This window comes from Ictalurus furcatus, chromosome 14 (genome assembly GCF_023375685.1).
Source record: "Ictalurus furcatus strain D&B chromosome 14, Billie_1.0, whole genome shotgun sequence".
Classification (NCBI taxonomy): Eukaryota; Metazoa; Chordata; class Actinopteri; order Siluriformes; family Ictaluridae; genus Ictalurus; species Ictalurus furcatus.
In genome coordinates, this window is record NC_071268.1 from 16,608,061 (window position 1) to 16,620,145 (window position 12,085).

General features: G+C 35.4%; 1 protein-coding gene across 1 annotated transcript in view; it reads right to left on the reverse strand.

Moving 5' to 3' along the window:
* Window positions 1-8,462: 8,462 nt before the first annotated feature.
* The window catches only part of cpne8 (copine VIII), a 39,978-nt gene continuing 36,355 nt past the window's right edge, over window positions 8,463-12,085 (reverse strand). The window contains exons 18-20 of the mRNA XM_053641854.1: window positions 11,576-11,633; window positions 11,225-11,298; window positions 8,463-9,101 (exon numbers count right to left, since the gene is read on the reverse strand). Coding sequence (XP_053497829.1) covers window positions 8,889-9,101; window positions 11,225-11,298; window positions 11,576-11,633 — 345 coding nt within the window. The 3' untranslated portion in view covers window positions 8,463-8,888. The remainder of the gene's footprint in view (window positions 9,102-11,224; window positions 11,299-11,575; window positions 11,634-12,085) is intronic.

The following is a 12,085-nucleotide window of genomic DNA, read 5'->3' on the forward strand; positions in this document are numbered from 1 at the left end:
GTGGAGAATCGTGGATTAAATGTTCATGCCGCCACCTACAGGACTATTGTGCTACTACAATTTACAGTACTACAAATTTAATCCTAAACGTATTCAGAGCTGATAAGCGTAGTATTTCAAAATTATGCTCAAATAACTCTTCAGTAATGGTATGGTCATATTTTGCTGTCTTGACTTGGTATCAAGCCAGTGTGTGATTCACCAAAAATACAGAACCTAAGAGAATATCTGGAGGCTGGAGCCGGTTTTATTTATTGCTAAGGAAACGTTAATGAAGGTGTATATGGTTAAGAAAGGGCACTCTTTTGGAAGAACAGTGTCTGAAAAGTGGTGTATTGTATAATATGTTGCTTTCTTGACTGACATACAGTAATTTTCCTGTAACATTATTATAATTTTTTTTGTAAAAGTTTTTTTGGATTTTTTTTTTAATTGACTCAATAATGCAGATGTCATAATATATATATACACATGCTCATTCCTCCTGTACAGGTCCAGAGACGTGTAGCATCGATGCAAAGACACACTGAATCTGTTCTGGCTTTGGCTTTGTCTCACATCTGTATACAGGTATACACAGTACTGTGCAAGTTGTAGGCACATCTGCAGAAATTCTGCAAAGTGAAGGTGACTTTGCATACTGTACAGTACTGTGCAAAAAGCTTAGGTACATGCAAAGAAGGCTATAAAGCAAAGATGCCTTCCAAAATAATGTAATTAAACATCTGTTCATAACAAATCCATGAGGCTATTAAAAGCAGTAATAAACTAAACACAGTCAATATTAAGTGTAACAACCCAAATTTGCTGATTAAAAACGCATCAGTCGTCTCAGGTACACTTTGTGCCGTTTTCTAAGGAAATTAGCTGGTAGGTTTTTCAGAGCATCTTGGAGAATCTGCCACAGTTCTTCAAGAGACTGTCATACCTGTTTCTGTTATCATACCCTATCTTCCAGATAAAACCAGACAGATTTTATTCTGGTTTGTGTCTGAAAAGTGGTGTATTGTATAATATGTTGCTTTCTTGACTGACATACAGTAATTTTCCTGTAACATTATTATAATTTTTTTTGTAAAAGTTTTTTTGGATTTTTTTTTTAATTGACTCAATAATGCAGATATAATATATATATATATATATATATATATATATATATATATATATATATATATATATATATATATATATATTGGTGCCCATACAAACAAAATAGGATGTCTAAGACCATGTAGTAAAAGATCAGTGTAGTTGTGAATAATACAAATCTATGTACTGTAATCCACATTGCCAGAGTCCTAAACAAACAGAAGAGGGCAGTAAAGTATTTTGCATAGCCTGAACTGAGTCTTCAATAACACATGCCTAGGCCAGAGGTTCTCAATCTTTTGTAACTAAAGCCCCCTCAAGCCTCCCCTATCATGTGGCACACAATAGCAATGGATCATTATTGCTCATTTTTAAACAAATGTGGTTTTAGTGTATATTTCAGAAGCTTTTTTCATTATTTAAATCAATTAGTTTGAATTTTAAACAGTGACTGTGTGTTATAAGTTTTTTGATTGGAATCACAGCTGTCATATACATGTTCTGGATAATTTGCAATACTGAACCAATAGCTGTGCACAAAAGGTATTCGAATTTATAATATCCGAGTCATTTTATTGTGCTTGTATTGTGCTTGCATTTTATTTGTTTTCTCTTGTGGAAAATCTGTTTCTACAAGAGAAAACAAATAAAATGCAAGCACAATACAAGCACAATAAAATGACTCGGATATTATAAATTCGAATACCTTTTGTGCACAGCTATTGGTTCAGTATTGCAAATTATCCAGAACATGTATATGACAGCTGTGATTCCAATCAAAAAACTTATAACACACAGTCAATATCAGAGATATTGAGGGTGTTATCAGAGATATTGAGGGTGTTATATCTGACCCGTGTTACAATCATCCCCAGTGTCACTTTACCTGAAAAGAGCTATTGCCTGTACATTATACAGTTCCCTCCACTAATATTGGCATCCTTGGTAAATATGAGCAAAGAAGGCGATGAAAAATTGTCTTTATTGTTTAACCTTTTGGGTTTTTTTAGTTTAGAAAACATCATAAAAATACTCTGCTCTCGTGGATATCAAACAGTTGCAAACACAACACAGGTTTATAAAAAAAAACTTTTTTAAATATAGGTGTGCAACAATTATTGGCACCCCTATGAATTCATTTGAGAAAAATATACTTGAAGTATATTCTTATTGATATTTTAAATTTTGTAGTACACCTGGGTGACTAGGTACAGGAAATTGTCCAACCATGACTTCCTGTTTCACAGGGGTATAAATATGAGGTAACACATAGGCCAAATTCCCTTAGTCATTCATAACAATGGGTCAGACCAAGGAATATAACTGTGTGGCAAAAGGTTGTTGAGCTTCACAATATGGGAAGTGGCTATAAGAAAATAGCACAAGCATTGAAAATGCCCATTTCCACCATCAGCTTAATAATTAAGAAGTTCCAGTCAACTGGAAATGTTATGAATCAACGTGGAATTGAACATGTGTCTATATTGTCTCAACGCACTGTGAAGAGGATGGTTCAAGTGGCCAAAAAATCTCCAAGGATCACAGCTGGAGAATTGCTGAAGTTATTTGCATCTTGGGGTCAGAAAGTCTGTTGTTTGGAAGGGTTTCACGAAAAAAAGGCCTCTACTCTCATCCAAAAACAAACTCAAGTGTCTTCAGTTTGCCAGACACTACTGGAACTTCAAATGGGATCGGGTTCTATGGTCAGATGAAACCAAAATAGAGCTTTTTGGCAATAAACACCAGAGGTGCTTTTGGTGCACACAGAGAGGTAGCCATATGGAAAAGTACCTCATGCCCACAGTTAAATATGGTGGTAGCTCTTTAATGTCTTGGGGCTGGATTTCTGCCAAAGGACCTGGACATTTTGTTAGTATGCATGGCATCATGAACTCTATCAAATATCAACAAATATTAAATGAAAACCTGACTGCCTCGGCCAGAAAGCTTAAAATGGGCTGTGGTTGGATCTTCCAGCAGGACAAAGATCCAAAACATACATCAAAATCTACACAAAAATGGTTTACTGTGCACAAAATCAAGGTCAAAATCATGGCCATCCCAGTCCCCTGACTTGAAACCCATAGAAAACCTGTAGGGTGAAACTGAAGAGGAGAGTCCACCAGCGTGGACCTAGGAAATTGAAGGATCTGGAGAGATTCTGTGTGGAGGAATGGTCTCAGATCCCTTGCCATGTACAGTGCTGTGAAAAAGTATTGACTGATTTCTTCTGTTTTTGCGTATATCTCATACTAAATAGTTTTAGATCTTCAAACGAAATACATGAAACAAAGGCAACCTGAGTAAAAACACAATAGAGTTTTTTTATTGAAGCAAAAAAAGTTATCCAACACCTATCATCCATGTGAAAAAATTATTTCCCCATTAAACTTAAAATCTGGTTGTGCCACCTTTAGCAGCAATAACTGCAACCAAACGCTTCTGATAACTGAAGATCAGTCTTTCACTTATTTCTAGGACTAGGCTTTACTCCTGTGCTTTGGATCTTTGTCTTGCTGCATAAACCAGTTTGCAAGTTATGGACTGAAGACCAGACATTCTCCTTTAGGATTTTCTGGTGGAGAGCAGAATTCATGTTTCCCTCAATTACTGCAAGTTGCCCAGGCCCAGAAGCAGCAAAGCATCCCCACACCATCACACTTCTTGTTCTTTTTGTGGAATTCTGTGTTTGGTTTATGCCGGATGTAACAGGACCCCTGTCTTCCAAACAGTTCCTCTTTTGACTCATCAGTGCACAGAACATTCTCCCAAAAGCTTTGAGTATCATCAAGCCTTAATGTTCTTCTGGGTTAGCAGTAGTTTTTACTTCACTACTCTTCCATGGATGCCATTTTTGCCCAGTGTCTTTCTGATAGTGGAGTCATGAACAGTGACTTTTATGCAAGAGAGGCCTGTAGGTCCTTTGTTGTTGTCCTTGGGTCTTTTGGGACTTCCTGGAAGAGTAGTTTTGGAAGGTCGACCATTTCTGGGAAGGTTCACTACTGTGCTGACTTTCCCCATTTGGAGATAATGGCTCTCACTGTGGTCCTTTGGAGTCTCAGAGCCTTTGAAATAGCTTTGTAACCCTTCCCAAACTGATGTATTTCAATCACCTTCTTCCTCATCATTTCTGGACTTTTATTCAATTTTGGCATAGTGTGTTACTAGGTACGACCTTTTAACCAACTTCATGCTGTTGAAAAAGTTCTATTTAAGTATTGATTTGATTGAACAGGGTTTGCAGTAATCAGGCCTGGTTGTGTCTAGTCCAGTTGAACCCCATTATGAATGCCATTTCATAGATTTGAGGAATTAGTAACTACGGGGGCAAATACATTTTCACACAGCCCAGTTGGCATTGGATAACTATTTTGCTTCAATAAATAACTATAATTTAAAAACTGTATTTTGTGTTTAGTCAGGTTGTCTTTGATTTATCTTCGATTTTGTTTTAATTTCTGAAAAACATTAGTATGAGAAAAATACTTTTTCACAGCACTGTATTCTCCAACCTCATCAGGCATTATAGCAGAAGACTCAGAGCTGTTATCTTGGCAAAGGGAGGTAGCAGAAAGTATTTGGTGCCAATAATTGTTGCACACCTATTTTTAACAAAGTTGGGGTTTTTTTCTGATAAACCTGTGTTGTGTTTGCAATTGTTTGATATCTGCATGAAAGCAGAGTATTTTTCAGATTTTTTTTTAAAACAAAAGATCAAAAGTTTAAACAATAAAGACACATTTTCACAGCCTTCTTTGCTCATATTTACCAAGGGTGGCAATATTAGTGGAGGGCACTGCAGATTGTCCTTTCTATTTATAACTTGACATTTTCTGCTCTATAAATATCTGATCAGATGCATCCTGTATGTAACACAAAAGCAGATAATTGCATAAAGAGAGTAGGCACACTTATTTGCAGTTTTCCAATAGCAATCTGTCTTCCAGAGGTTTGTCCAGGTTATATAAGCAATGTGTAGATGTCACGAGCTCCCCTTTAAGCAGCGCGCTGTGGAGCATGTGAGCGCGCGTGCACGAGCAGGTGCGCGAGCACCTGCTTTTCCCTGTTTGACAATCGTGACATTTCGACTCGTGCATTTGTTTGTGTTTCTGTTATGTCTCCTCCCCGTTCTGTCATTGGTTGTTATTTCACGTGTGTCTGAATTGCCCTCAGCCATCAGCCATTACGAGGCTGATTATGTTTGTATATATACCACGCGCCTCCCAGCACACAGCTCGGAATAATGAGTTAGAATTGATAAGAAATTACGATAGAGAACCACAGTCAAAGTTCATAGTTTCATGTTTAAATTCATAGTCATAGCTCATGTCATGTTTCATGTTTAGGTTCGTTAGTTTAGTTTTATGTTTTGTATCTCGACCCTATTTTCCGTGTCCACGACCTTGATTCCTGCCTAGCCCTGTGTATGCCTGTTTGGCGATCGCCTGACCTTTTGCCTGTTTTTGGATTACGTTTTGGATTTGTCTGCCTGTCTCTCTTAAATAAAACCTGTTTCTACTGCACTTGCATCCGTCCTAATCTCCGTTACGTCACGATACGTGACAGTAGAACTGTTTAAAAACAGCTGAAAAAATACATTTCAAACCCAACACACCATTTAGAGCAGGAAAAGTGGAGCAGTAAACATCTAAATAAATGCCCGAACATTATAGAATGTTTTAGAAATGTTTATTTTCAAAATATTTAATAAACTAGCATTTCCCCTCCTACTAATAGGAAATGAAGACTGTAATGACCTCAGCTTCGTGATTTTCTAGTCAGTGATATGAAATCTTATAGACCAGAGACTATATACTATATATTATACTATGCTACATTTCCATATTCAATTACAGATGCAAATAATTATGAAATAAGTAACATCAATTTATTAAATGCTATGCACTTTTTTTTTGTATTATACAGCCAGTCTCTGTTTTAGACAATGGCCAGCTTAATTTAGCTGGAATCATGCAACTACACTATAAGTAAACTGTATCTTAAAGCAAATATTTTTCAAAGGATATATACCTAGTCAATAAACATACAGTGAAGGCATGGCATAAATCCAACAATTCAGTGATATATTAAGGCAAACTCCATGATATTGTAAAAATTAGCGGGTATAAAAATATGAGATAAATACAAAAGGTTAATCACTTTTCAAAGCAATGCACATGTGAATATGATGCATGCAATAGTAATATAAGAATGATGTAATGAAGAAATACATGAATTAACAAGTAGTAGTGTTATAATTTTTTTTTTGAATGATCACAAATTAATAAAGCAAAAATATACTAATTTCACAGGTGAGTACTACAGTATTATAGCAATTATTTTTGTGCTCTGGTGACAAAATCCTATGACAGAAGACCCAAAATCTCAAATGAAGCATCCACATACAACCAGTGCACAAGTCAAACTGAACAAGATTAGCATAGGTACTGTTATTGCAATCAGCAAAGGACATTCCAACCTGAGACAATTTAGTACATTGTTTGTTATCACTGTATCACTCACTCTCTGTCTCTGTATCAGTTTACTCTCTTCATTTTCCTTCATTTATTTTTAGTATGTAGACTTACCAGAGTTCTTCATTTTTATCTTTAATTCATTTCCTTTCCAAAGACATACTGGTATTTCATGCATTATTCAGCCAACAGGTCTGATGTCAGAAACTATGTTTCTGTCTTTCATTGTGGTTTCTGTCTTGGATTAGCAATATTAATTATTCGGAAAATTAAGGCAGTGCCATAATAGATCTCGGAATTGCATGAGTTGTATTACACCTTTAATAGATGGGATGAATGGACAGGGGGAAAAGCCATTTCTTAGGACAGGTTTTAAGCTTTGATGCAGTTTATGCATGTTTTATAAGGGTAATACAGTATGTGAGCCAGCATGTGCGGGTATACATTTTAAACTGGCATCTTGTCATGTTGAATAGATGAAGTTCTGAGTTTCCTCGCTTTGTGTGGGGAAAATCATTTAGGCTACGTATAGGGTAGAAGTAAATTTCCTACATCTTTACTACATCCTGATTAAATCACTAAACAGGTTTATTGACTTATGAACATTTTAGTCTTATTTTAAGACCCAAGATGGTATCTGAATGGAGGATAAAAATGGTGTTTGTTAATGAACAGTGCACTTGAACCTACAAAAATCAAAAGTGAACCTGATTAAGTTTAAATGTAAATTAAAAACTAAATTGTGCTCTAATTTTTCCACAATCATAAAGTGCAATACTTCAGTAAATGTTCTTGCTCAACAGCACCTAAGTTCCATACACCACATAAACCTTGTAACTGTTCAGTATAATACACAGTCCACATTAAAAGTGCATGCAGTTACATGCTTCTATAGCTACAGTTAATTCCTGGCTAGCATTATTTTAATACTCGTGTATGCAAAAGCTGCTGCAGTACTGCTGTGTTTTATTTTGTAACACTTTACAAAATTATCATAACAGTTCTTCAATAATTACTAATCATATAATAAACCACTATGTTGACTAAAGTCTAATAACTTAGTAACTAATAATAAATTATTATGCTGACAAAACCATAATGGCTTCACTTGTCATACACTGTCCTTACTTCGTCATTACAGAAGCATCAATTACTGACACATGAAATTAGTTTGATAACATTGTTCCATTGCTCCTTAATTAATGATTAATATTTACTAACTTAGCAAAGAGGCCATTTAAAAAAAAAAAAAACAGTTCTCTCAACTCTTGAATGTAACAAACAGCAATGATAATGAGAGTATAACAATTTAATAACTAATTTTAAACAATTATGGTGACTAAATAAATCGGGCTAATCATCAGTACTATGCTGACAAAATTGTAATGACTTGTTATCCAATTTTGTGTAACAGTTGCTAGTGATTTAATGGTAAGGATAAAGGCACTGATTTATTTATTGTACTTGTGGGGGCACCAAAAATAATAAGTAACATTAATGTATCAGTAATTAATGCTTGTGTAATGACAATGTAAGGACAGTGTATGACACTAATGCTCTAATGCACATAACACAGCGATTCAAACATGAAATAACATGGTCATTATGGTTGTGACAGCATAGTAACTTAATATTACTTACTAAATCATTACCCTTTACATGTTTATACATCTTTACATTTAAATAAACAAACATAGTAGTATAAGAGTATTAGTAATTATTGAGGAATTACTAACATTTGCTTACTTACTGATAAGTTAGTAAGAACTTTAATTAAGGGCATTAATTAAGGAACCATATTGTAAAATGTTGCTAATTAGTGCATAACCAAGAATAAGGCCCATCTTTCCATAGCTCTAAGACTTGTTCAGAAACACAGTGTGGCAGTGGAGTGGAAGAAACCAGAATGGTTAGTAATAAAACTGAAGAGACTGAACACTATCTTCGAAACATGCTCACTCTCCTTTAAATACAGGAAGTGGTACATTACAAAAAGCTTCAGCTCCTTCAGTGTACATGAGGTATATAATTATCTGCTTGTATAAATCACAAACACTGTAAACATTTTGTTCATAGCTCAGCCAGTCGTTTGAAAGAAAAGACAAAAAGTATGAGGCATATAACGATGATTGTTTTAGTTAGAAATAAACCTCTCACATGATCAAACTCATAAATGAGAGCTGTGTTATTAATTGTCATATTCAGATTTTAAAGTAGAAGTCTCTGTTGGCTCCCTAACTCAGCCACTGTATGATTCAGAAAACCTAATACTCGACCAAGTGCGGAAAACTAAGTACACGAGCCAATGCACCACCATGGTCCCCTTCAGATCTGCGTCTGTAATGACTCTGCAGAGTGAGACAGTGGTGTCAGTGGTTTGGAAGAGTGAGCAGAAGGCGTTAAGCTTGGTTTGATGCCTCTGGTTCTCATGTAGTGTAGGAACTGGTCTGGAATTTCAGCCAGGACATCTTTGGCCAGACGGGCCATGCTGAGGATGTGATTCCCTCTTGGATCAATGTAGTCTCGGAAAGGAACAAACTGCAAAAAAATTATGCGTATGTCGACTGTGAGCAAAATGTTTTTCGAACAATATGTCAGAGTTGCGTTTTAGTTAAAAAAGAAATGGATTCAAATGAGCTAAAATCCTCTAAAATAGAAAGTTGCACTATAAGGAATACATATAAATGATCTGTGAAATATGTGTGACTTTGTTTTACTGTAAACAGTCTATGATTAATTGTAACAGATCTCGATCAGTCTAATTTTGCATAGGTGCCTACGATGTTAGAATCCACTCAATATATGTGTAATTATGTGGAGTACTACACTGACTTAACAAGATTATGATGAATCTGTTTCTGTCAGGGGTAAATTAAACTAACTACAATTGAGTGGCCAGACTTTAACCTGCCCCTGAAATCAAAACTGGTGTTTAAGTCATTTTTAAGTACCGTTCTGTACTTGTGTTATATACACCAACATTATACTATATCTGAAAAAAATTCCCCAGAAATGTATTTTGGAGATTTTCTTATTTTAATTTCATTGTTAATCACTTTTGGGAAAATGCTCGTCTAAATAAATGCTCTCTAGGACCACATATATCCCACTCCCAGAGGCAGGTCTTGCTCCACAGTAGTAGCTGGTTAGCAGCAAACATCGTTTGTCTGCATTTTTGGCTGTGTGTCCTGCCTCACACTATTCATTTGGCCAACCATTGCTTGGTTCAGGTAAAAGGAGGGAGAAATTTATACAAGGTTGCAGTTATGGGACAGGCAATTTTCAGAGGAGTTTTACCACCTTGGGGCTCTGTAGTGTTGAAATATGCTACTTCCTCGGACTGAGCAAGAACACAATTTCATATTTATACAGGGCAAGAGTAAGTTAAAGGCTCTTGTTAATCCCTTTACTGTTCTTCATATTTCGCTTGTCGTGTAGTCCAACATAACATAATTCTGAGTTCCTGTTTCAGAAGGAAATACTGCAACTTATGGAATCAAATCTCAGTTAAGAAGCTCTGATTTTTTTGATCAGTTTGATATAATAATGTAAAATATATAAAAATATCATCAGATTTTTCTGGATAAAATACAAGACACAGCAAAGACTATAAACTAGCAAAATAAGCACATTTTGCTTTCATGGTCAAATACATTACATTACATATTAGAGGTCGACTGATTGATCGGTTTTGCTAATTAATCAGCACCAGTAACAGATTGCTGGAACTATCTGTTATCGGCAAAAATCCACACTGATAGTTTTTCCTGGTTGCATCCATTGCAGGAGCAGCTGAGAAGGGTCCACTGTCACTATACAGTATCAGAGTGGCCTCTAAAGGGGAAATAAAAACTATCACTAACAAGTGTTTTTTGATTCATTTAAGATGTCTCTATTTGTTATTTGTAGTGTTACATTTTGGTTCAGTTTGGATGTATAGCTTTTATGTACTTTAATATTTATTAATAGTTTATATATTAATATTTATATATTCATTTCATTTTAAAAAGTACAGTACATTTTCATGGTACAGTCAGTACTGTTTATTTTTGTAATAAAAAAAGTGTGTTTTGTTTTTATTCAGTATAAGTTTTAAAAACTATCGGCTGATTAATCAGGTATCGATAGGTACTGCCCACCATAATTAATGGTATCGGTAAAATCCACTATCGGTCGACCCCAATTACATAAAGTACATACACATAGACGTTAACTAAAGGAATTTTAAAATAACATCATTTTGCTAGAAATGATTGTAAAACTGTATTAAATAATCACTTGTACCATCATTATGCCATGCTATGATTTACATTTCCTTCAAATTATAGTACCAGAGCTCTACTTGATGTTTATCAAAATTGCAGGATATCCGCTCCCCTGAGCCCCCCCTCCATCCCAAATTAACTCCTGATTAAGACTGACACTAACTAATTTACCTTCCAAGTGGCCGTGCCTGTAATAAAGCACTCATTACAGTCCCATTACAATTTGCCAGTTCATAAGCTCTTAAAACTGTAGATCTTTGGTTTTTGTTATTAATGTTTCTTTATTTTACTGAGCTATACTATTTTATTTTGGTTATGGTGCTAATAGTGCTTAAACTGTGATAAAACAAGAACATATAAGTGTTCACAGAAAACATCAATGGCACCAGAGCTTACCTGTACAATATCTCTTTCTGCAAACCTTCCTCTTGAGGAGATCCTGACTTCATCCCCATCCAATTCAACCATTTCTGTCAAACAAATAATTGAGGAGAAGCATTCAGTGTACTAAGTGTTTTCATTGCAGGATACTGGAGCTTTCAAATGACTGCTTCACACACACACACACACACACTCACACACACACACACACACACTAAGACTGTAATTCTTATAAACATTTACATTCACCTTAGTGAAGTGGGAAATTAAAAAAAAAAACCTTTCATACATGCACACCCACACCCACATAATTACAATCCTTACTATTGTAGCATTACAAAGCATTATATCTGATGATTCTCTTACCATCAAATTCAGCTGATCCAACTCCCACTATTATAATTGACATTGGAAGACAGGAAGCCTTCAAGCAGAAACAAGATTCAATCACAAAATTTCAGTAGGAACTTCCCAAGCATAATATATCATTTGCAGAAAAAAGCACTAGAACAATGTGAAGGCCTCAGAAAAAAAGGCTTGCATGCTACATAGAGATACAGGGCATGGCTAGACTGTTTGATAATGATAAGACCTAAAATACAAACGTGTGCTCCTAAAACTAAAAGGATGAACAGCTCTCAGACAATACTGGAAGAGATAAAGACTTGCTGACATATTATAAACAACTCTCTGTCAGAGCTGGCAGGGTCTAAACTGAACTCATTCTGTGGTTTGAAAATCACATTTCAGTCCTATGTTTAGAGGGAATGATAAATGAATGCAATTTATAGCTCATTTGTTTTTGCTTTCTTTGTGATCCATTTTGTCTTTCATATTTTATCCTTCAAGGCAAATCTACTCTTCGTGAGTAGGAGT